Genomic DNA, 25635 nt, shown 5'->3' on the forward strand with positions numbered 1-25635 from the left:
GTTCAAACAGCCCCAACCCAATAAGTCTTCCGGCAAATGAAGATAATCCAGACTCCATCTGAAATTCCGGAAGTGTGATTTTTGACGAATTCTGAAGAGTCCTTAGAGTCAAGAATGCAATTCGAGCGCATTCTACGGTTGATAGACAGCCACTCAAGCTGGAGATCGAAGTCGGAGACCGATTTTGCTTCATTGTAGCCGCTGGAGATGTAGACGTTCGATTGAGCGACCGGGGGTGCAATGGCGTTGTAGGTGACGAACTTGACCGCCTCAACGCGTTTCTAGATGCTGTCTTTGCAAGCTCCCCCACAGCTGGCTGTTTTCTGGCTGGCGTTGGTTGCGGTGACTTCGATGCTTCTCCCAGAGATTTTAGAGCCACGTTGATAACATGTGTTGCTAAAATTGCCTTCTCCTTTGCTGATAGCTCATCCTTTCCATCTTTGCTTGCGCCTGCCTTCGTCGTTTTCGATACTGGCCTCGCTTTCGTAGCTCGTGGGGTTTTCGCAGTTCGACAGTCAGCATTTCGCGTCTCTGTAGTGTTTTCAGCATCTTTAGCTAATAGCAAGTCCTTGAGCAGGACAGTAGTCGTCGGTGAGCATGTTGTTATTGAGGTTACCGCGCTTTTGACAGCATCGGCCTGTGATTGTAGAGAAGCCATTAGGAGATTCTATATGGTTGATTCCTAGTCATGCCATGAACAAAAATCAAGAATATTCTAAAGGAAAACGCCAATGACAAAAATTGCAGGTAGTTGTCGAATGATGCTCTCATGAGGCTCAGGGCTTGCCGACGCTTACAGGCAATGATGCAAAATCCCGGGTCGGTACACAAGCGCCGGTGGAGGCAGATCCCGCCTAGATGTTGGCACAGCAACAGCGTCTAATCCTTGTCTGCCGGCACGACCTCTCAGTGTGGAGACACTTTTTTCGGCTGTCCATCCACTGTACCTTTTCGACATCACCAATCTTCAGTGTCTCAAACTTTCGCAATTGTCTCTATTGATCCTAATTAGACTCCAGCGTAGCTTCTACCATGGCACGTATAGCTCTACGAAGGGCAGCTGCCATACCTAGCGCTGTTCGCTCGAGCCTCACACGATCTCCGGCCAGAACTCTACACTCCAGCGCACGCCTCTACGACTCACCACTGACTGTTGCCGACACGTCGTTTTGGAAGTCTCTGATTCCGAAACCCCTGCGTCGAGGCGCTCTGGCCGACCCAAATGCGCCTAAAAGAGTAAAGTCGAAAGACTGGAATCCTGCGACGTTCTTCATTATAATCTTCCTCCTCATTGGATCTATGTCGATCCAAATGATCTCACTGAGAAAGAATTTCGCAGCCTTCGTGAGGCAATCGGATGTGAGGATCGGTCTCCTCAAAGAGGTGGTCGAGAAGCTGCAAAGAGGCGAGAACTTTGACGTGGAGAAAGCATTGGGAACGGGAGACCCAGAGAAGGAGGCCGATTGGGAAGCAGTGCTGAAGGAAATTGAAAGAGACGACATTACGAGGAACCAAAAGAAGCAAGAAAAGACAAAACCATCGGATCCTCCGTCGATCAAGAAGTTCACAACGGTCCAGGAAAACGAACCTGCACAAGCGCCCACGAAAAGCCGTTCTGGCACAGCAAGCTTTTTCTAAAAACTTAATATTTATGGCACATGTGTACGCTTTACAGAGGCTATGCCTACGACAACATATCCTTGAATGCCGCAGTATTACTGTTCTCGAGCCGAGCCGAGTAAGCATCGGCGGAGCTTCCAATAGCAGGTGACTTGCGCAGGACCTCTACAAGTGCCGGTAGCACTTCCTGCGTAGACATGTCTATCCTGACCCGCTGCGCTGCCCCTTGATGAGGGTCTATATCACCAAAGAAGGCTTCCTCTCCCCTCACCCCACCCATGTTGATGATGGCTATGGGCATACCTCGATCCTGTGCCCGTTTGGCAAGTCTCCAGGCAGAGTATGTGGCTAGAGATGTGGCCAACACTAGAAATTTTCCGGCGTGGTCGATAGCTTCCTCCGCAGCTATCTTGACCCTGCTCGGGATGCTCTCTCCAAACATGATTACAGCGGGTTTCAATATGCCACCCGTACTGCTCGGCTGCCAGGCGCCTTCATGGTCCACTTCGACTTTCCCGCGAGAGCCATCGGCCTCTGCTGGCGGACTGGCCAGACACTTTGGACAGGCAGGATAACGGAATGTTGTGTAAGGCGCATCAGGAAGATCAACGTCTCCATCGGGGTTCGTGCGAATGCCCTTGGCCCTTCGTTCATCTGGATTCTCGGTGTCCAAGGCACCAGAAGCTAGGACTTCGGCGAGAAAGACTGCCCAAGCTGGGTTGAGACGCGCCAACTCGGCCTGAAAAGCGTCTCGAGGGTACTCGTTCTGACATGATGTACAGACTAGAGATCTCAGATAGCCATGAAGCTCTAATGTCGGTATGCTTGGGTGTGCTCTGGGGTGAAATGAGTCCACATTTTGAGTGATGACGCTTCTGACCAATCCAAGTCGCCCAAGGTCCCTCACGGCATAATGCCCAGCATTGGGCTTTGCCTTCTCCAGAGTCGTCCATCCAAGAAAACTCCTGGCCCAGTAGCGTTTCCTTGCTTCATGGTTCTGAAGAAACTCATGGTAATATATGGGGCGGTATGTCTTGTTCACACGATATGTGCCCTTGTCGCCACGATAGTCGGCCAGTCCGCTCGCTACAGAAAGGCCAGCCCCGGACAAAACCACAGTCGAGGCCGGCAGACCCCTTGGAGGTGGTGACGTGAAGAAGTCTTGTAAGGCGGCTATAGCACCGGGCAGGGTCTTTGCACTGGCCGGTATAACGGTTGGTGCAGAGAAGACCTCTGTGTAAGGTATGCGCATCAAAGGTTTTCTCATTGATGCTTCTGGTCCCAGGGGGTTTTATATAACGTACGTAAGCATCCACGTACGCATGTATGGGAAAGAGACTTGACAAAAAGGTACTGTGATATCGAAGATCCTCATATAAAACACACACTGTGCAGATTGTCAAGGGCGGCTGCGCCTTACTGTGGTACTGCTGTAGGTATCATCGTCATGAGTGACTGGGTTGACTCGGTAGGTGGGAGGAGGCCACGCATTCTAGTCTACTGCGTAGTAGGCTTGCCGCCGGCCCCACTACCTGCATAGTGCTTGCTTTGGTAATGCACTAAAGACTACTGGAGCAAAGCCTCTCTTGTGCCCGCGCGCGCATACTATGCAGTACGTCCCCTGAGCGGGCGTTTCGAGGCGTCGTAACAGCCCTGGGCAACTCTGCCTTAACATTAGTCTTTAGTCCTTGGCTATAGTCCCCGCGAGCCCAGCGACGGTGGGTTCCCCTGCAATTGGAAGCGTTTTTCGGGCGGGAATTGCGTCGTCGCTGTGGATGTGTGGAGCTCCGAGAACATGTCCTTTTCTTCCGAAGTGTCCACCGAGTCGCGTCTAGGGCGATTGTTTTTTGAGACTATGCCGCCGAGCCTTTCCTGACGTCTCCCAAAGCTTGCTTGGTGATGTTTTGTACCTGGCCATGCTTATCACTTTGCGCCCCGGCACCCCAAACCTGGCGAACGAACCCTGATGGTTGGCTTTGTTTCAGCCGCGCGTGTCTGTCACTGTCTGTCAGGTCTACTGCCACTACACTACCGGTACCACTGCTACTACCTGCTATCTTTACCTTGTTATACTAGAGTATAAAGTCCTGTCCTTTGTTTCGGGCACTGTCTGCCCCCCTGGTCAGCAATTGATGCCTTCCCCATACTGCAGACGACCCCCAGGCCCCTCGTCGTTGTGCCTGCGAGTTCCGTCTGCGCCGTACCAGCTGAGATCCCTACGCCTACGGAAGCAGCATCCTCCATTTAACCCCTTAAGGACACCTCAACCACATCCGAGCGGCTGTCGTGTGCTCACCACCACCGCCCGGTCTCATTGCTCATGTCCCCCGTCTGTCTCTAGAGGTTCTCTCCATCGTCGCTCATTACCCTCCCCAAACTCCGTCTTCCTCTCCACCCAACCTCATCGATCGTCCTGGCTGTCCGGCGTCATGGCCACCACCACAACCACAACCACACAGACGCGCTCCCACGCGGGTCACTCACATCATCATCATCACGACAATGTCTACCTCACCTCGCAGAACAAGAACGATGCCGGCGTGCGCATTACCAGGATTGGCCTCTACTCCAACCTGGGCATGGCCTTCGCGAAGGGCATCGGCGGCTACATGTTCAACTCCCAAGCTATGATCGCGGATGCATGGCACAGCATGACCGATCTGGCCTCGGACGTTTTAACCCTTGCGACCGTTTCCTGGAGCTTGCGACCACCTACCGACCGCTACCCGACCGGATTCGGCAAGATTGAGAGCTTGGGATCTCTGGGCGTCTCAGGCATGCTGCTTGGCGGAGGTCTCTTCATGTGCCTGAGCAGCTGCGAGTCGCTCTATGCTCAGCTCTTCCTCGATCCCTCTGCCGCTGCCGAGATGGCCCATCACGGCCATAGCCACGGCCACAGTCACGGCCACAGCCATGTCGCGCCCAGTCTCAACGCTGCTTGGCTAGCTGCTGGCACTGTGGTAGTGAAAGAATGGCTGTATCATGCCAGTAAGCATCTTGGAGCCCCATGTGCCCATCACACCGTAACACAAGGCTGACAATCAATCCCAGCCATGAAAGTAGCGCGCGAACGTAAATCCTCCGTCCTTGCCTCCAACGCCGTACATCACCGAGTCGATAGTCTCACTGGAATCGTGACACTGGCTGTCATCCTCGGCGCGAACTTCCTGAAGGAGGCGGCATGGCTTGACCCCGTCGGCGGACTGTTCATCTCGCTCTTGGTCATCCGTGCAGGGCTCGGAAACACTCTGTCGGCACTATACGAGCTGGCGGATCGCAGCATCGACGACGAGGTCAAGAGTTCGGTACGGAAACAAGCACAAAAGAGCCTGGTAGAAGTCAGTGAAGGACATGACGTTGAATTAAGAGATGTTTCCGGAGTCAAATCCGGCCAAAACTACTTGGTTGATCTAGAATTGGCCGTGCCCGGCACCTGGACGGTGGAGGACGTTCGAGAGGTCGAGAACGCGGTCCGCACACGGGTCGGTTCCAAGGTACGGGGTGTGCGGCGAGTGCGTGCCCGCTTTACGCCGAAGGAGACTACGGAGCTGCCCAAGTTCGACGAGTTTATCCCGGGGAGTGTCAGTCCACGGTCGAGTCCGGAACCCGAGGAAGACGAGCACAACCACACTCATGAGAACGGCAATGGCACTAGTAATGGCAATGGCCATCATCACCATAAGCATCATTGAGAGAATACTCTGTCCACTCGGCCCCTATTCTACGGCTGGTCGAGCCACTGTTGTTAGAAAAGCCACTGGACTTTGTATGTATATGTGCAAGTACAGCCTTAGCATTGGGATGGCGTTAGGGAGATTTTGGAAATATATTCTAGCCCCCAGGGAGGGATAAGACATACACAACGCGAATCAATACGAATCATCTAGAGTCTGTATCTATGCGCTTGTCTCAGTGAATCAGTCGATCCAGCGCAAACAGCGCCTGACAGTTAATCCACCTGACGGGGAGACTTTTTAAGTATCACGGAAAGGAATCATAGTAGCTTTAGCCAGCATTGCCCAACGCCCAGGTACGTCTCCGGTTTGATTGGAGCGCTAATCCCTGCGAGTCTAGATCCGACGCCGGCATTGGACGTGAGTGCTGTCTGACATTAGGCTAAAATCGGCCAGCACGAGGCTCTCAGAAGGCGTGCCGTCGTGCCCCGCCAAAACCCTTTCACAATGAGATCACATATGTTAGCTAGGACCCCACGTTGGCCCACGCAGGTCCTGTCGAGCGAGCTCTTCTTTCACTGCTTTACATCATACCTCTCTTCAGAAATCTGGCTACACTCTTATCCCAAATTTTAATCCTTTTCTCAATTATTAACCCAAATCAGCATCTTTTCACCCTTTAAAGAGCTTACCCAAGATGAGCGGCCCGTTGTATCTTGGGTTTGACCTCTCAACCCAGCAACTAAAAGGCTCGTGCTCTCACCTCACAGTGAACACCGCAAGATGGCGGCACTTCGACTAACACCTTGCAGCCATTGTGATTCAATCAGATCTCCACGTTGTGGGAGAAGCTAAAGTCGACTTCGACGCCGACTTTGCCAGCAAATACAAGATTAATAAGGGTGTCCTACAGAATGATGACGAAGGTTCGGTCTTTGCCCCCGTGGCAATGTGGCTTGAGGCTCTCGACCTAGTGCTCAAGAGGTTGACGGACAAGAAAGTCCCTGTCGAGAGGATCAAGGGCATCAGCGGAGCTTGCCAGCAGCATGGAAGCGTATACTGGAGTAGCGAGGCAGAGAAGCTGTTGGCTGGGCTGGAGCCGACAAAGCCCCTAGTTGAGCAGTTGACGGCCGCCCTCTCACATCCGTATGCGCCCAATTGGCAAGATCACAGCACCCAGGCGGAATGCGACAAGTTCGACGCAAGCCTCGAGACTGCGGATCGTCTGGCAGAGGTTACAGGCAGCGCGGCGCATCACGTAAAAGCCCCTCGAATACATAACAGACACGGTCGGAAGCTAACTCAGTCCAGAGATTCACAGGTCCGCAGATAATGCGACTGCGAAGGGTGCTGCCGGACATGTATGCCAAGACCGCACGAATCTCCCTTGTCTCGTCCTTCTTAGCGTCACTCCTCATTGGTGCGGTTGCTCCGTTGGATATATCTGATGTCTGCGGTATGAACCTCTGGGATATTGGTGCCAACAAGTGGAGTGAGCATCTTCTAGAGCTCACATCCGGCAAGGATGGTGTTGCGGAGTTGAAAAAGAAGCTTGGTGAGCCACGTCAAGATGGTGGCGGCAGCATGGGTAGTATCTCCAAGTACTACGTCGAGCGATATGGCTTCAGCCCGGACTGCCAGATTGCCCCCTTCACGGGCGACAACCCGGGCACGATCCTCGCATTGCCGCTGCGACCTCTGGACGCCATTGTGTCGCTAGGCACATCCACGACCTTCTTGATGGTTACTCCGTACTACAAGCCTGACCCGTCATACCACTTCTTCAATCATCCCACCACACCAGATCATTACATGTTCATGCTCTGCTACAAAAACGGTGGTCTAGCTCGCGAGAAGGTCCGCGATGTACTTCCTGCGCCTCAGGGCGATGACAAGTGGGCCACCTTCAACAAGCAGGTTCTAGAGACGCCGCCACTGGACATCAAGAGCGAGGGCGACAAGGCGAAGTTGGGGCTGTACTTCTACCTGCCTGAGATCGTACCAAACATCAAGGCTGGCACGTGGAGGTACACCTGTAATGCGGACGGAAGCGGATTAGAGGAGACGAGTGACTGGGGCCCGGAGACCGATGCGAGAGTCATTGTCGAGTCTCAAGCATTGTCGATGAGGCTACGGTCACATAATCTCGTGCATAGTCCCAGCGACGGTCTACCCGCACAGCCCAAGAGGATATACCTTGTAGGCGGCGGCTCGCTCAACCCGGCCATCGCACGGGTTATTGGCGATGTCCTAGGCGGTGCCGAGGGTGTCTATAAGTTGGATGTCGGCGGTAATGCCTGCGCCCTGGGTGGAGCGTACAAGGCAGTGTGGGCGTTCGAGCGCAAGGACGGCGAGACATTTGATGAGTTGATTGGAAAGCGCTGGAAGGAGGAGGATACGATTGAGAAGGTTGATGACGGTTTCAGGGACGGCATCTTCCAGCAGTATGGTAAGGTGGTGGGCGCATTTGAGCAGATGGAGAAGAAAATCTTAAAGGTGGCGCACAACTAATGAGATGTCGGGAAGTCATGTCTGCATTGCATATAGAAGGAATAGACTAAAGGATTTCAAATCAAGGAATTAATTATAAGAAGGGTGCTTGACTGAAATTTTGCAATTGCATGGTTGAGAGAAGCTTGGATGCTGACAGAAACGTTTAAATATCATGGTAACTAGTGTAGGATTGAACGCAAACCTATATTCACAAATTCATCGACGTCACCACCTTGCTCCAACATAGTGAGCAGAATCACACTTCAGTACACACTGTTTCTATTTTTCATCACTGACATTCGTTTCTATCTGCAACTTGAAGAGCAATCATTCATTCAACTACAAGCAGACTCACAAGTGGTCTCTTTTGTAAGGAGGCTCAATGGTGAGGGGCACAAACATAGACACCTGAATGAACAGCGACGATGATCCTTGGTCCCGTCTCATTCATTGACTGCATCGTCTTCTGTATCTTCCTCGCACCACAGCTCATCATTCATGTCGGGCTATTCAGGACAACATGGACAGTGATACAGACACTGCCATTCCTGCGTAAGTCACAGTCATGTGCCCGTCCGTGGCCGAGCTGCACGTGTCTAACAATGGCACCCCAGTGATCAAGCTTCCGGTCAGCTTCTTGTATGAGCACATCCTGGTGACCCGAAGGCACCGGTCTCCGTTCGTGCAGCGAGCAACTTTGTTCGAGGACTTTGTGGTGCGATGTGTTCGCTTCGCGTTTGCCAGCATCCCGCCGCGGATCGGGCGCGTCTTCTTCTCCAAGCAGGTGGCGCTGCCTTTCCTGCGATGGCGCATGCTCCGACACGGCTATTTTAGATCGCCTGTCTACTGGCAAGAGTATAATGGCGTATGGTGATCCTACTATTTATGTGAGAGAGCGAGCATTGCTAACGAGGGAAATAGAGGAACTTTAGGGGTATCTGGGCTGTCAAGGAGCCTGTGGAGAGGCCAGATATTGTCATATATTACGCCCATGGTATGTCGACAAACTCTATCTACAATTATTGGCAATGGACGCTGATTACATCTAGGCGGAGGATTTTCCATGGGAAGCTCGGCATTCTACCTAGAATTTCTCCTGTCCTGGCATGCACTCTTGGTAGAGGCAGGATACAAGAACCCAGCCGTTTTCGGGCTTGACTACACCCTCGTGCCTGACGCCGCTTTCCCGACGCAGCTTCACGAGATGGTTCACGGCTATGAGCATGTTCTCTCGCTGACGGGAGATGCTTCCAGAGTCTGCGTCAGCGGCGACTCGGCCGGCGCGACGCTGATCCTTAGCCTTCTGCTCCATCTGGAGAGTCCTAGCGCCGGAGTAAAGCAGCAAGGCATCTCGGGGCTCTCCCGTCACCTAGGGAAGCCCGGGATGGCCGTGCTCATATCACCATGGCCGACGCTCGTATCTCCTCAATACAAGAACACAGCGAGCGACTATCTAGACGAGAAAACGCTGCAGATGTACAGCGCGCAATACGCAGGCAGCGAGTCAGCAGTAACCAACCCACTAGCCTCGCCGGGAAGTTGTAAAGATATCATGTGGTGGGAGAAGTCCAGTCCTTCGAAAGGCGTCTATGTCACGTATGGGCAGGAGGAGGTGTTTGCCCCGGAGATCAGGAATCTTGTCGCATTGCTGGAGGGAGCAGGCATCCTCGTGGGGGCCGAAGCTGAGGCAGGTGGCATTCATGCGTGGCCTGTAGCCTCGCTTTTCCTGAGCAGCTCAACTGAGCAAAGACTTAAGGGGCTGCGGAGCATCGTGAGCAAGGTCAAGGAGGGGATATGTTGATTTGGTGAAAGGAAGTCATGTCAATGTCAGATTAGATCAAGTTATGACCGTCATAGACACATGGCATATCAAGAAGGAACCAGAGCCTTGGAGACTCGGCTTCTAGCTTGACCGCTATATCATGGTCTCTAGTATGCTCTTGTGCTATCATCATTTATGACAAGACCTTCGAGAAGTGATATATGCTTGATATGTGGATCAAGCCGAAAGAATGATGACTCGCGGGAGCTAGACTGCTCACCATAGCCGCTTACCTTCTTCACACTTGAGTCGACTTAGGTGAAAGTATGATTGCAGCACGAGCATCATGAGAAGCTGCTGTCCGTCGACGAATCGCTCGGTAAGATACGGTGATGCAAGGTCTAATTTGAAGGTGTTTGCACTTGTGGTGTTGGTATGCGATGTAGCTACAGATGTTGTGTATGTAGGACGGCTAGATGGGGCGTGATCGTGAATTGGAAATGTAGATCTTCAAGATGGGGCAGTGCAATGAGTTCGTTGCCCGAACAGGCTTAGCGGCACACCCCTGTTGATATGCTTTTTGGGCGCACCTGAACCGCGAGGTTGCGCGACGGCTACTTAAACGGGCTGCAAGTCCCACGAAAAATCCCGCCCAGCTGTCTTGGGCTCTTGGTCGCACTGGACTGGCCACTGCTGTCCAAGCTCTCGCTTTAGCTCCCCACCTTCAACAAGCAGAAGAGGCCGAGCTCTTGTTATCTCATCCTTGGTTTAAATAAGCCTCCCGATTTCAATATTCAGACACTTCAGCAGCCATCCTCGTTTAGGCAAGCACTTGTTGTCTTTGATCGGCCACATCTCAGGGCTTCCTTAGGGTACGGTACCAGACAAGGTACAGGGTTCAAGCTTGACAGCCACAACCCAGGTATAGCTGGTTGCTGCTTTTGGCATCGTCCACAACAGAGATTCTTCTTCTGGAACAGCTGGCTCTTCACATTGGAGACAGTTTTCTTGCAAGCTTTCATATCTCTTGACCCTGCCTACCTGAGTTGCCTTAGGTAGCGCAGTGTGCAGCACGCCTGCGTAAGGTATCTTTAGCTCGCTGCTTGTGAGTGGAAATACTCTTTCTTCTCCATCTGGATTCTCTCTTTTAGGGTGACCCAGACTTGAGCAGAGGCTGTCAGTACCTTTCCAGGGCATCCCACTGGATCTGGATCTGGAAGCAGTCCGGTGTTGTGTTGTGTTGTGTGACGTGTGAAAGCTGCTCCCACCCTTGAACCTTCACCACAGGAGAAGGAGGGTCTTTTCCATTCATTAGGTCCCGTCCCATCCCAACCAACAAACGGAGCAAACGAATCAAAGACTGCTGCCTCGGGTTCCCGAGAGACTGGAACGGCATTACCCTACCCAAGGAAAAGACTCCCCCTGGCTTGGTCGTGGTTGCCTTGTTTGCCCACAACGCCAGCCATTGACTCGCCTCCGGGGAATCTTATTCTCTTTCCGTTGCAGGCAGCTGAGTCTCTCCGCAACGGGCAGGCACTGGCTGACCACCTGCACTGATCCCGGGCGCGTCATTGACCAGTCACCAGCCCATCCAGTACCACCTGGGCACCTGCTTCTGCACCTGCACCCATCTCGACAGCCCGATCAGTTCCGTCGGTCGTAGCTGCCTCCATATCACATCATCTCGACTTATTTTCTAGTCTTCGTGCCTGTCCACTCTTTCTTTGAAGGGTAAGAGGGAAGGAGCAAGAAAAGGCCCAAAAAAAAACCCCAAAAAAAAAAGGGAAGGCGGTAGCTTCTCGGGCGACACAGCAGCAGCAAGTAGCAGCAGGCGGACAGCTTTCGTGCATTATTAGCCCCGCGGCCGGCACCCCTCCATCGAACATTGCCCCTCCAAGCCCGCTCTTTCCCTGTCTGTTTTCTCATCGTCAACCCAGCCATTCCAGCCACACCAGCTATTAAACGCACCTTCACCCCACCCAACCTTACCTCACTGACGTTAGGTCGGGAGCTTCGACCACAGCAGGCTCGAATCAGTCAAGTCTTGTCTTCCAGCTTCCCTTTGTGCTTGACACTGTACAGCACTGCATTGCATCCGCACGCGCGCACACACAATCCTCTCGAAGCATAGCATTTTACACGCTTGCAACCCCCCGGGCCCTGGACCCGCAAACCCGCACGCCAGACAAAAGCCTTTTTTGTGCAAATTTCGAGGGCCAGCGGCGGTGAAAGTATAAGACCCAAGCAGAAATTGGTGTCCCCTTGGCCCTGTACCTCGGTGTACATAATTCTATTGTCCCTCCTCGTGCCCCGCGCTTCTCTTTGTCTCGAGACATGTCGGGAGAAGGCACATACGCTCCTAAATCGCCGGACCTTTCCTCGCTCTTCGCTGGGCCTGCTCCTGCTGCCAACAACAACAACGACGCCAGCGCGCAGGCTTTCTACCAGACCCAGGCTCAGGATTACCAGCTGCAAGGCCGGTCGAACCAGCAGCAAGGCTTGCACCTGCAGCCTCCTCCGCAGAGCTACTATCAGCAAACGCCGCTCTCGCCTTCTGGTGGACTCGGCGGCGGACACCCCCAAGTCCAACAACAACCCCACCAACATCAGCCTTTAAGCGACCCTTACTCACCACGCCGCCAGGCCCAGCAGCAGCCTCCCCTCCAGCAATATTATACTCCTACATCTCCGCAGCAGGCCCCTCATCAATCTCAACCTGGCTTTGGCCTACAACAACCACCGCCGTATTACCAGCCACCTTACGCGGAGCAAGGCTATCCTTACTCTGCTCCAGCACAGTCGTATTCGCAACCTCAGTATTACAATCCACTCGCCTCCCAAACCCCATCACTCCAACCTCCGGCCGACGCACAACCTCACCAAGAATATCATCAACAGCAGCAGCCAGGAGACATAAGCGCAATGCCTCCACGCAGAGCTGCCGCGGCCCCACAGCCGCCAGTCATCGAACCGTCACCAGTCAAGACAAAATTCCCCACTGCACGCATAAAGCGTATTATGCAAGCTGATGAGGAGGTCGGCAAGGTGGCTCAACAGACTCCCATTGCCGTGGGCAAGGCGCTAGAGCTCTTCATGATTGCCCTAGTCACTAAGAGCGCCGACGTCGCCAAAGAAAAGAACTCTAAGAGAGTGACGGCCCAGATGCTCAAGCATGTGGTGGAGTCAGACGACCAGTGGGATTTTTTAAGAGACATTGTTGGGCGCGTTGAGAATGAAGACAAGGCCAAGAGCGGCGGTCGCGCGAAGGCCGAGAGTTCGAGCGATGAAGAGGCCGTCGAGTCGAAGAAGAAGGTCAAGGGTGGGAGAAAAAAGAAGGCTTGAGGTCTGTACGAAGCAGACTGGTGGGTCTTCTTTCTTCTCAGGTTAATTTGGTATGACATATGGGGCACGATTCACGATGTCTGGCGTTTCGGGGAATACAGCATATACAGCGGCGTTGGTCTCAATGCTCGACCAAAAGTCCGATTGGTGCCGAGATTCATGTCCGGGTCCGGGTCTGAGTCGCAAGGAGTTTGGGGGCTGCTGGGTTTGTTGATCGGAAACTGCTTGCGATTATACAGACTTTTTTGTCAAGAGAAAATGTGTGATGCAGAATTGAACCTATGCGCCGCTTCTCAGAGCATATTCTTGGAACTGTGCGTAGAATGCGTGATATCTTCGTCAAAAAAGAGCCAAACAATACGAGCAAAGTTCCCGCAGTCCACCTGTCTGGATCTCAGGCGTGGCATCGATGCTCTATCACCTTCGAGGTTCTCGAAAAGCGTAGTGGACGAGCGGGAAGAAGGGGCTGAGTTCTCTTATGCGTCTACACTCATATTAAGGTGAAAGTAGTATTCACATCGCGTAAGATAATAAATAGCGGTGCCTAACTAGGAACCATATATCCACGAGAAACCATTGAGGCGTGAGCTTTTCCCCTATACATAGGTAGGGTGCGCGGATGTGAAAGACGTGCGGTGAAGTTTAAAACGGCGGAGGCTCGGAAGACACGGCAGCTAAACTACGTTACCGATACCGAAAGACGCGCCGTTGCCCCTTATGAGAGGGCTTCTCTAGCAGGTGTCGGGCCCGTGCGTGGCCATTGGATAGGTGCCAAGCCTAAATTCCAATCAATTTGACTAATAGGCGTTAGGGAGACCTTGAGGGGCATCTGGACCTAGCTTGCCGAACGCCAAAGTGCCTGCATGGAAATCAGTACCTGCTAACTAGACTGACTACCTGCTCGTAAAGACACGATAGCCTCTGTTCAACATACCTACAGCAGTCGCCGCAATAGGAGACCACGGACAAGTACTGGATCCGCGAATGCTACTCTGCCCAGCCATGCTAGTCGCTTGTCTGGCCCAACACGTTCATGTCGAATCCCTATGAGGCTACCTGCCTCGCGCGTATTCCCGTTGTCTCTCCTTCTGTCAGACCTGTAGCGCGGCGGCGGTAGCCCCAATGTCGTGGGACCTGTTGCAGAGGTTCCTCGAGAGCGACGTCTTCAACCAGAACCCCTTTCTCTCCGTCTCCTACCTCTCGTAAGGGCCCGTTCATCTGCTGCAGCTTCACTTGCATCTGTGCTTACCTCTCTCGCCGTCTAGCCGGTACGCCGATCATGTGGGCATACATCATGTCCTGTGCAACAAGCTCCGCCAGTTCCCGTACGAGGACATCGAGTTCTTCCTGCCGCAGCTATGCCACCTCATAATCAGCGTCGACAATGAGTCAATGGCTCTGGAGGAGTTCTTGTTGGACTTGTGCGAGGAATCCGTGACGGCCGCTCTCTTGGTACGTGGTGCCCGGAAAACATCAGTGAAGAGGCGCTCACTAATAGGGCTTCTAGACGTTCTGGCTCTTCCAGACCTACCTACACGATCTCGCCTCGAACCCACAGTCAGAAACGTTTAGGACATGCAGGAGGGTATACAATAAGGTTCAACATATCGTCTTCGGGCTCGGAGACTCTGCAAGGCAGGAAAAGATCACCGAGAACGTCCTTCCCGTAACCGTACTGGCCAGTTTCGTGTTAGCAAGCATAGCAGTGCCGATTCTTCCTCAATGGGCCGGCCCTCTCGCCGTTGCGCAGGCCCGGAAGCCACAGCCGATTGGTGATCCTGTCCTCGAGACTACCAGCGGACCTTCAAAGGTTGCTCGAGCACATACGGTGACTCCAACCACTACGAGGTCAAAGAGGACCAAAGATGGAGGCAGGATTACAAGTGCTCCAAACCCCAAGAGTGCTACGGAAGCTCCTATCAAGTCGCCGCGAGCTGCTGCCCCACCCCGGCCGACATCTGCAGGCTCAGATCCTCGGTCCCCTGTCGAGACCGAGAGGCGGCAAGCAAACCACCTCAATATGAAGGCGCTTGATGCGCGGCTGAGCTCTTCCTCCCTCCCGCTTCCGGAGCTGAAATCACCGCGGATGGTGAGTCGGCCGGCAACTCCGGTCTCTGCTGGGCTTCGACCGGGCGAATCGCTCGCCCGTAGGCATTCTTCCCATGTGAAGGCTCTTCTGAACCAGGCCGATATGACATCGATGGAAAAGACGAGGCTTTTGAGGCAGAACTATTTCCGTTGTGAAACACAATTTCTGAGTGCTTTGGAGGATATTTCCAATCGCTTGGTCATTGTTCCGAAACAAGCACGTCTCAGCGCCCTGCGTGCTGAGTTGGCCCTTATTGCGCAAGATCTGCCCGCCGAGGTCGATATACCTATCATCTGTCCTCCAACCTTGGTGGATGGCGCCCCTGGCAAGAGCAGACATCACCGTATTGTGCGACTGAATCCTGCCGAGGCCACCGTGCTAAACAGCGCGGAGAAGGTTCCATATCTACTGATGGTGGAGATCTTGCGGGAGGACTTTACATTTGATCATGAATCCCAGGACAATCAGAGGCTTTTGACAAATCTTCTGGCAGAACAAGGAACTAGGAAGAGGATATTTGACCTATCTGACTCTCCAAGGATAAATACCGCGGCACGTACTTCCGAGCCCGCCATCGACAGTGTTTTTGAGCCAACTTCAGGAGATCTTGGCAGCTCTCCGATGCTGAAACCATTTGACGAGGATCGACCAGCCAAAGCACAGGGGAAGTTGGCCTCACCCGGCCACCCTCCTCGCCTGTCGAGTGGTGGAACAACAGTATCAACGGCGTCAGACATGATGACCACGCCCCGAAGCTCTGGGGCGTCAACGTCACGGTCTAGCAGCCCCGGCCCGCTGCTCAGAAAAATGACGATACCCATCAATCCGCGGACCAGTTCTGTTGATCAGCCTGACTTTTCTGCGCTGGCGACACACATGCGAACGGCATCACAAATGCTGGCGCAGCTGGAGGCAACGAGCGGCAAACGCCCGAAGCAGGAGGTGGCAGCCATCAGGGCTAAGATTATAGCAAGCATGCAGAGTCTGGAAGAACAAAGCTTTGACCTAGACGACGGTCAGGGCCCTACCTTTGATACTATCATAGCCAAAGCTACTGCCCAAAACACAATAGTCAACGGGGCCGACCTCGATGACGAAACACCCCTTGATTCCACAATAAATGCAAGCGCAGGTGTTGAGAGAATGGAGAATGACTTCAAGACCGGTGGCATTCAACGCAAAGGGGACAGAGATGACCCAAGTGCCGCAGTATTTGGCGAGGCCTGGCATGCCAAGAAGGAGCGCATTCGACGGTCTTCACCGTACGGCTGGATGAAGAACTGGGATCTTGTTAGTGTCATCGTCAAGACGGGCGCGGATCTGCGACAGGAAGCATTTGCCTGCCAACTTATTGACGTCTGCCACAAGATCTGGGTGGACGCTGGAGTGGATGTGTGGGTAAAGTTGATGCGCATTCTCGTAACAGGGGAGTCGTCGGGTTTGATCGAAACAATCACAAACGGTGTCTCGCTTCACTCTATTAAAAGAAGCTTGACCCTTTCATCCATCGAGTCTGGTCAAAATCCCAGACGGCGGATCGCAACTCTCAAAGATCATTTTGCCAAGGCTTTCGGCTCGCCGGACAGCGACACGTACAAGGCTGGCGTGGATGCTTTCAAGAGGTCCTTGGCAGCGTACAGCATGATCTCCTATGTCTTGCAGCTGAAAGACCGACATAATGGCAACGTCCTGATTGACAATGAGGGGCACATCATCCATATAGATTTTGGTTTCATGTTGTCGAACTCGCCTGGATCGGTCGGTTTCGAAGCCGCTCCGTTCAAGCTCACTCATGAGTACGTCGATGTTCTGGGCGGACTCGGCTCGCCTGAGTATGAGGACTTCAAGAAGCTTTGCAAGAAAGCATTCCAAGGTAAATCAACCCCATCTGCTTTATTGAGGATCTTTGCTTCTGACACCTGTGCAGCATTGCGCCGCTCCGCGGACAACATCATCGACCTAGTAGCAATGATGGGGCGTGACTCGAAGATGCCATGCTACGCGGCTGGGGTGGCCACTGTCACCACCAATTTGCGGCAGCGATTCCAGCTGCAATTAAGCGCCGATGACGCTGAACACTTTGTCGAGAACGACATTATTGGGAAGTCCATCGGGAGCTACTACACACGACTGTAAGTACCTAGCTTTGTTCACCAAAAAAAGCCATGGCGCAAGCTGACAGCCAAAACCCAGTTATGATACTTTCCAGTATCGGACTCAAGGCATCTACTAGGCGGTTCTAACTAGTATTTCACATTGAATGATAACAGAAACTCGGCTTGCATGGACGGCATCAAGGCGGCGTTTGGGGGCATTAGAGCTGCGTACCGAGGGGTTGGGTATCGTCGAGGAGATCGAGCAAGCGGGCTGATTTGCAGTCAAATAAAAGTGGTCGCTGTTTGGGGCAATGTAATGGTGCTTTGTGCCCTCGAGACAGTCTAGTTGATGAGTACATAGAACTGCACTTAGACAACATCGCCTACTATGAATGAGTTGTGTTATGTGTGCCTTGATTCTACAATGGATGGAAAGTGACTGAATATGATAGCGGAAGCTCATCATAACGAGCATTTAGAGTGCCAAGTTGCCTTCACTCGAGTCTTACAGTGGGATGATACGCTTGCTATACACCCCTTCATTGCATCTTGGTCTAAAAGTCACTCTCATGTCTCTGAATCAATCAAGGCTGGCTCATCGTTATATCATTTATTACTTCGAGAAGCTTGCTCTAGCTCGCTGCCTGCCAACGCGACTTCCCCCTGAGATAAGACGACGACCTCCTTCCCTCCGTAGTCACATCTCCTTACCTAGAAAGGCTTGCGTCTTCATTCGATCTTCACATCGACGCCACATATTTGTTTCCAGCTCTCTCTACCCTCGAGTGATATCCAGGCTGCTTACCGCCCGGGGAGAACCATTCCTCAAAGGAGCACGATATCGTTATTGTCGTCCCAACAACCTAACCAATACTGAGTCAGGGCGATATGATATTAGGTCTGGTCCCGTCATCTCGAAGCACTACGACAGCCTCCCCTGATTATTCCTAATCGCGTCGTGCCAGCACCAAGATGGCTCCTGACGACAGGTCCCTCGAGCAACGTTCGGACGGGCACCGACATGAATGGACGACTTTCGAGTTCGACATCATGCTCTCACTCATCTGCAAGGGGACACACCTCCATGGCATCGTCGAGTTCGCGACAAAGTTTAACGAGGGTCTGAATGGTGCAGGCTACAGCGGCCATCGCCGTGACGTCGACATGGAGGATATTCAGGAGATCTTGTTGTACATATTAGACAAAAAGAAGGCGGCCGTTGCGTTCATTGAGCGACAGCATAGTGAGTATCTCTCTGGAATTCTTCCCTTACCTCTTGTAGGAAAGGTTCAGAAGTTCATGCCCAAGGTCCCAAACACATGTTGGGGGGTTGCTTTCGAGACATCTGGAAACAAACCCAAAACTCCCATCCACTAAGGCGATCGCTAACTCAAGGTATTGTAGTGCCGCGAGTTACTCGTGCCCAGAAGAGAGTTTTCATGCGCAGCATCAATTTCACCGGCACTCTGAAGGAGTGGAAGATCGATGGACGGAAGGACGAGGAGGCACTGGAGCACCCAAACAGGGTCAGACAGATGGTCGAGCGGCAGCAGAAGGAGCAGTTCCTCCGCGACTTCGAGAGGCATGTTGAGCAACAAGACATGCAGCGTGGTCACCAACGACTAGCTGGTGAACTGGGTATGCGGTATTCAGTATTTGACAATTGGGGGTTGTGCGCTAACATTCGATTCATGAGAAGCAGTTGACGAAAGAGCAACTCGAGACGAAAGACTTGGATCTAGCAAACCCGATGAGTTTCGATTCGGTGAGTTAAGGACATTTCTCACTCCCCCAGGTGACACAGCTGACATGCTGCGTAGTCAGCCGGGGTTCTCCTGAAATGCCTGCTGCTGTGAACCGTCGTGATGGCCTGGATGCATCTGCCAACATGCTAGACCCTCGGGCACCGACATACTCATCGAACAATACAACACAGCATGGGGAATGCACATCCGTCGTGCCCGCCTCTACTCGGGACGCCAGCCGGCTATCCGAAGTTGACGACCACGTTCAGGGAAACAACATACACGAGACGCAGTTAGGCTGGAGTATGGATACGGGACTGTCAGACGTTTCACACAGTCTGTCAACTACGACGAATCCTCTGCTCGATGCAACTTACCACAGAGGACATGCGAGAGACCTTTTACGCCCCGACCAAGAGCAGGGACAAGGCCTCTCCCCTCGCACCTCATCCGCAACTCGGAAGGCGGACATGTCTTGGCACGGTGCCTTTCCAGAAACCCATCCTCCGAAATCACCAAAGCTTCAACCGCCATCACAGAGTGTTTCTGGTAGCTCAGGAGGCCGACAGCCTTGCTTTGAGACGAGTGGTCGGCATCCCTCAATGGCAGGGATTGGTCTGGTCTCAGACCAGATCGGCAGTGTTGGCGCTTCGATGATTCGGGAATATGATCGGCAAAACTCCCTCGGGATGTTGCCAAAGAACGTGGAAGATGACCCTGCAACACAACCCCTTCTCGCCACTCAATTCGCTGATCTCCAGGCCCAACTATCTAATCAGGAAAGCACCTATCGCAACAACAGCCGCAAGGAGAACCTACCGCCTCGTGATAGTCGCAATCGGGCACAGCAGTAAATGCAAGTTACGTCTACATCTTCCTCGTGACCGAGAAATAAGCGCGTTGGAAGTGAGGCGTCCTCTGTCACCTCGGCCTCGGGTTTGGCGGAACCATGGGGTCGAGGTGAAAGGATCCGGGATCGAGAATTGACAGCCTTATCTAAATAGATGGGGGCCAGGTAAGCAGACTGATAGCACAACATGAGATCGTGGCAAGCAGTTCATTGAGCAACCACCAGAGAGAATTGCAATGAACGATATGGCTCTCGAAGCACAAATCAGCTTTTCGCAAATCAGGTGGTTGATTGTGACTTGCATGGACTTGACTTGCAAAGTCGCGGGGTGCGAAAGCTTTGGCTTTGACCGGTCAAAAAGACTCTGCGCATTTGGTCAAAGAAAAGGGGAACGAAAAAAGACTCAGCAACAGTTAGTTGCGCATGACCAGCCTCAAGGACCAACGTATACACGTAGTACAATTGACCAGTCTCGGGCTGAAGAAAATAATATCGCACTCTTCATTACTTTTTTGTCTAACTACTTGTGAAAACTTGACGGGATGGTATATGTCCTTCTCCATATTACGTACCGGTGGAATAGATGACCTTGCTTGCTTTGCACACATGCACGCCCCGAGTAACCCACCCCCATTCCTCCCCGTAAGCCCCATCCCCACGAAGCGCCCAGGAACGTCCGGAAACGACAACCTGACAAACGAGTTTGATACCAAATGCACGTGTCCCCCTTCCCCTCCCCATTTTGTCTAACGCCCCGGTTGTATCATTCTGTATGACCCCTGAAACCACTTGTATTCCTGCCTGAGCGCTTAGATAGGCATGGACGGAAAGGAAACACGCAACGTGCCGAGAAATCCGGTATGGGCCCGTCCTGACCGGTGTGGAGATGGATGGTATGAAATGTGAATGTAAGGCGGACGATGGAAACCAGAAAATCGAGGGAATACAGTCAAGGAAATGTGTCAGGTCCATGGCACAGCGGCTAGCATTAGATCTTGGTCATCTCGGTCGTAGCTCATTCGGTCATCACGAGTGTAGAGGAAGGTTCTTTTTTGTATTCATCCTGGAAGGCCGGGAACACATGTAGTCTTTGGAGTAAGAGTATGATTTGAAGATAAACTAAACTTGAGACTTCGAACGGGCCGGGCCTTGGGGAATATCCAGAAAACCGGTTGCAACATGTAAATCTGCCGCAGTAGTAAGAAACATAGCATACTTCAGAGAGAAAACCAGTGAGTCCAGTGCATCATGGCAGTTTCTAGCGCCTAGAGAAAGTCGAAAAGAGACGGTCCTCATTCCTGATGGAGCTCTTCAGTCGATCAAAGTGGGCGAGGAAGACGGAGAGCGCACGTTCGCCGGCGTTGGAGGCATACAGTTTTGAGGCTGTGGCCACACAGCAACTTCGACCAATGGCATCTGCGCATCCGTGCCTTCAGCAGAGCCGGCAGTGAAGAGCTTCGTAAGGTCATCCTTAGGGTATGTCGATACGTCGTAACCGACCTGCCCAATGACCACGCGCCTGACCATGGTCTGTGGCCTCAGCTGTTCGTACTGGGATTTGCTTGTGCGGAAAATGGCTGGGTTCTTCATTACGTAGTCGGTCGCGAATTTACGCAGCTCCTGGATACTCGGGCGCACGCTTGCCAGGACATGTGTGTCTCCGCGCCCTATAAACTTGATGGCCATGCGCACGTCCCAGAGTTGGGCATGGGGGCCGGCTGGCGGCTGCTGTTGCTGGATCTGCTCCCTCAGCTGCCTCACCGTGAGCGCGGGGGGCGGCACGGGTGGCGCGGGGGGCGGAGGGAAGGCCATCGAGGAAGGCCGTGGGGGAGGCGGTGGGCCGGACAACGCAGGTCGCCAGCCGGGGGGCAGCGGCGGCGGTGGGAATGTCGCGGCAGCACGCAGAGCCCCTGGGGGAGGGAGAGGAGGCGTTGGCCCCCCTGATGGGCTTCGACGAGCACGGGACTCAGCATCGTCGACTCGAGATTTCGACGAAGCTGGTGGCTTGGGTGGCCCTGGCTGAGGAGGGCTACTTTTCAACGAGTGCTTGCTCGCGCGCTTCTCACGAGCGTCAGATACCACTGAGACGATATCATCATCATCGCTTCCAGCCTCGTCAGCGGACTCTATGTCAGAGAGCGCCAGTGTTGGAGACGCAGAACCGTCGGAACTCGTAGACATGAGGCCATCGTCAGAGTCGTCGACAATCTTCAGCGATTTTGGGGACTTCTTTCTGGACCGGCGACGATATTCGAAACCAACACTCTCGATGTGTCTGTGAACTAGGTCTGCAGACTTGTTGTGGAGTGCTTCCAGAGCTTTTTGGAAGGTCTCTCCTGTCTCAGCTAGAAAAGGGCGACGGCCCTCGTCCTCGTCTATGGTGACAATAACCTTGTAGTTCCCGAGTGGGTCTCTGGCTGTCAGAGTCCTGAGTTGGGCACTACCCCAGGAGACAAACTTGAGGTTCTCTAGAGGAGCGGTGTAAGTACGATACTTCACGATTTCTCCGGTCTCTGTAAAAGAAATCGGTGTGGTGAAGCTTACCCAGGATCTGGCTCCTTAAATCAAAAATAGAATGAGAGTTGTGAGCCATCTTGGCCCATTGAGTCGCATAGAGGAAAGATGGTGGAGCGTTGTGGGTAGGGATAGACACTTTCATGGAGACGAAAAAAAAGAAGCGCGTAAACTCTCAACGGAAAACCAACATGTTGAGGGGGGAGGGAGACGGGTTGCATGATTATATCCTCTTATGATTGTGGACGACTGACCAGAGCATAACCCTAATTGCTAAAGGGAAAGGTATGAAAGCATGGCGAGGAAAACGAGGCGAACGGCATGCAAGATCCATAGGTGAGGAACTGTCCATGAGTTGTTTGGGGACCAAAGGCATGTGTGTAGTCAAGTAGGTGGTATGTATGCACATGTAGCTTCCCATGCACTTAACATTGATGGCGGCGCCGCCGGTCGGACGTACCCCACGGCCATAGGCTTGTAATTTGGCTTGCGGCAGAAGAAACTGAACAGCCAAAGCACATGTTACTTATTCGAGAGGAAATGGCATGGCGCTTCTGCCATAATCCGTGAGCCACCGGAGATTCTGTCCTGTCCTGTCCAGTCCGGTCCGGTCAAGAGTCACCCTCACCGTGGCTCACCTCCAGGACTATTGCTGTGCACACGCAGGCGTTAGAACGCTGTGACCCTGTTCCCCTGTTCCACTAGTCACAGTCCATTGATGCAGACAGATTCGGATGGACCTAGTCAATACATTAGCTGGGATGATACCCCAAGTTTAGAGTCCGGTGGCCTTGTTGCTTTGATCAGCCGTAATACAAGAATTAAGACATAAGAAATGTGAACCACAAGTCCAAGAGCCTAACATCTCAAAATGTAAAGGATCTGACAATAAGGCGAAAGAGATGCTTAGTTAAGAGTGGGGGATCTCTGTACCACCACTCTCCACTGACCAGGGTGATCGCAAGATGAGCGTCGGGACTAACCGTTGTATGAGCGTTGCCCACGCAGTAGCCCTCTCTGCATGAGCTAGAGGAAATGTCCAGTAGGTTGATGTCTTCCTCCCACCCGTTGGGAATCAGAACGTGGAGAGGCCGCCACATCTTTGATTACCAGGTTGCAGCATTCATCCTTGCCGGTGCTTCACTGCATATTCCATTGGGCCCCAATAATGTTGCACATCTGTACGGGAGTCGATGTCTTGACTGGCTGCAAAGTGGACAGCAGCCGCAAACTCGACTCAGGTGTGGATGAGCCGCCTCCGCCTGATGCCTGACTCACAGTATCATTGGGTAATGTCCTTGAATAAATCGCAAATCTTGGAATATGTTTGCCACCGTACCTAACTACATGCTCTATTGATGCCTTCTCATCCAACAGACAATCGCTCAAGGCGCCCCTTGACGGCGTCGACGAGAGCGGTCTCTCTCTCTAACAGGCTCATTACCTGTGCAACCTTGGCTTTGCGAATCTCTGAGGGAACTCGGAGGTTAGGCATCGAGGTGCTCAAGCCTCCGTCGCCATCGCCTGTTGACTTGTTCTGAAGCTGATTCGCCTGTGACGAAAGCTCATCTTTGAGGCTCTTGACATCGTCGAATCGCTTCCAAGGCTGTTTTGCTTTATTTGATGTCGTTGTTGCACTCTTCTCGGAGCCTAATATACCCCGTTCCATCATCTGTACCTCCTCCATCCACGCCTTCTCCTTGTCGCTGAGCTCGCGACTGGTTGCCTTACTGAGTTGCTTTCTTAGTCTCTCAAAGCGCTGTGCAAGCTCCTCTTGCTTGGCTTTGCGTGCCTCCAAATTCCTCTTGAGACGTACATTGTCCGTCATAGGCTCTTCCTCTTCCACGTCATCGCCTGTGATCTTCTCGATCTTTAACTTAAGCTCATTGGCTTTCGAGATCTGCTCCCTCAACTCGGTCTGGAGTTTGTCACATTTGCGGAACAGCTCAGCAACGGCCTCGTTAAGGCGACCGGTCTCCGCACTGAGGACGACATGTGCACTGGAAAAGAGCTTGAGTGTGGCAGGAGAGAGGCGTATTTCCTGGTTCAGCATGGCCTTGTGCCGACTGGTTCTAAGCATTTGCAAGAAACTTGGTAGGTCTGAGTTTTGGTCGAAGACGCTTGATGGCTGGAACACTGGGCGCGGTGTGTACATGATCAGAGGTTTCGCCTCCGAAGATTCCTCGTAGACTGGTGGTGAGATAGGACGTAGTGGAATTACATCGTCCTCCGGGACATCGAATGTAAGCGCTACAGCTTCAGAAGACGTAGCTGAGAGCACAAAGTACCCTAGGTCTGGATCACGAATTGCGACACAAGCAGATAATGAGGCGCCGGGCGGTGGTTGGGTCCAGACTCTCTCCCGCGTCGAATTCTGCCCTTTAACAAGCAAGTCGATTCGGAAGTCCGATCCAGCTTCTGTCTCAGCATTAAGCTCGCTTTCCAGGCGGAAAACCCACGGAGACAAAGATAAATAGGTGATGCCGGAATTGTGCGTGATGAAAAATGAGTACCGGGATGTAACATCTGAGCTGAAGACTGGCCAGCCATCATCGATTACTTCCATCGGCCGTAGAACATCCAAAGTCTGGAAGGTGAGCAGTGATGGTGGGTCTGCACTTATCGAGTGTCGGCCAAGCTTCGACTTGCTGCGAGGAGGCAACCATTGAGCCTCAACTCCGTCAAGATCAAGACATATGCTCACCTGCCCGCTTGTCGAGAGCAGGCAGACAATAGATAGCGAGAGACCTTCATGCTCATTGTCTTCCATTTCCAAATCCTCTTCCTCTCCTAGCATAAGTTCGTCTGTCTGAACCTTCTGGCCAATGACGAATATATCCGTTAATTCAGTATCAAGGTCATCTGCATCATCGGGGTCCACTCCTAGATCAAAAGAGAATGGGCCTTGTAGTTTTGGGACGACTCCTGGACGACTGGGTCGTGTATAGATCTCCACGGCGGGATCACCCGGAGCCCCCTGCACAATTCTTGGTTCTTGGTTGTCAAGCTCAGACATCCATTCCAACTGCTGTTGTGCCAGAAGCTTTGCTTGAGGGGCAACATTAGGATCATCCTCGATGGCAGCAAGCTTTGCGACTATCGACACAGACAGAGAGGGTATAAGTGTTGGAGGAGGAGACCAGCGATGAGAAAGCAGTGGGCACAATGCATATATATCGCCTCCTCGCATAGCAATGAATAGCGTCATTGGAGACCACAAGCCTGAACTCCGTTCTGCAAACGATGCAGCAGCAACCTCCATATCGAAAGAGTCCGGTGAGAATGCTGTGTTGGTTGCAGTGGTCGAAGCAGCGAAATCTTGCTCAAGATAGGTGCCATCTGCTAGTTTTTTTAGATCAACAGAGAGCGATGGCGAGTCAAATGACCACCTGTCTGTGGTTGAAATCTCCCAAAGTCTAACCACAGCATCTTCCGTGACTGTCACCAAAG

General features: G+C 52.7%; 5 protein-coding genes across 5 annotated transcripts; 4 read left to right on the forward strand and 1 right to left on the reverse strand.

Annotated features, from left to right (window-relative positions):
- Window positions 1-3940: 3940 nt before the first annotated feature.
- On the forward strand, window positions 3941-9588 carry UCRPA7_6399 (putative xylulose kinase protein; the record flags this gene model as incomplete). The annotated part of the gene is made up of 9 exons (XM_007918937.1): window positions 3941-3949; window positions 4143-4608; window positions 4672-5201; window positions 5690-5714; window positions 6107-6552; window positions 6606-7743; window positions 8345-8652; window positions 8709-8781; window positions 8837-9588. 9 exons carry the CDS (start codon window positions 3941-3943, stop codon window positions 9586-9588), a joined length of 3747 nt encoding a protein of 1248 aa, XP_007917128.1.
- A 2883-nt stretch (window positions 9589-12471) lies between these two features.
- On the forward strand, window positions 12472-12891 carry UCRPA7_6400 (putative dna polymerase epsilon subunit c protein; the record flags this gene model as incomplete). Its single annotated transcript, XM_007918938.1, has 1 exon — window positions 12472-12891. One exon carries the CDS (start codon window positions 12472-12474, stop codon window positions 12889-12891), a length of 420 nt encoding a protein of 139 aa, XP_007917129.1.
- A 2965-nt stretch (window positions 12892-15856) lies between these two features.
- UCRPA7_6401 (putative phosphatidylinositol 4-kinase pik1a protein) lies at window positions 15857-17213 on the forward strand (the record flags this gene model as incomplete). The annotated part of the gene is made up of 3 exons (XM_007918939.1): window positions 15857-16853; window positions 16908-17112; window positions 17174-17213. 3 exons carry the CDS (start codon window positions 15857-15859, stop codon window positions 17211-17213), a joined length of 1242 nt encoding a protein of 413 aa, XP_007917130.1.
- An 835-nt stretch (window positions 17214-18048) lies between these two features.
- On the forward strand, window positions 18049-18915 carry UCRPA7_6402 (putative phosphatidylinositol 4-kinase pik1alpha protein; the record flags this gene model as incomplete). The annotated part of the gene is made up of 3 exons (XM_007918940.1): window positions 18049-18319; window positions 18481-18714; window positions 18872-18915. 3 exons carry the CDS (start codon window positions 18049-18051, stop codon window positions 18913-18915), a joined length of 549 nt encoding a protein of 182 aa, XP_007917131.1.
- Window positions 18916-23551: 4636 nt separating this feature from the next.
- On the reverse strand, window positions 23552-24265 carry UCRPA7_6403 (putative nuclear pore complex protein an-nup82 protein; the record flags this gene model as incomplete). The annotated part of the gene is made up of 1 exon (XM_007918941.1): window positions 23552-24265. The coding sequence occupies one exon, from the start codon at window positions 24263-24265 to the stop codon at window positions 23552-23554; it is 714 nt and encodes a 237-aa protein (XP_007917132.1).
- Between the last annotated feature and the right edge of the window lie 1370 nt (window positions 24266-25635).

Source organism: Phaeoacremonium minimum (genome assembly GCF_000392275.1).
Source record: "Phaeoacremonium minimum UCRPA7 unplaced genomic scaffold PA7_03_scaffold_468, whole genome shotgun sequence".
Taxonomy (NCBI): domain Eukaryota; kingdom Fungi; phylum Ascomycota; class Sordariomycetes; order Togniniales; family Togniniaceae; genus Phaeoacremonium; species Phaeoacremonium minimum.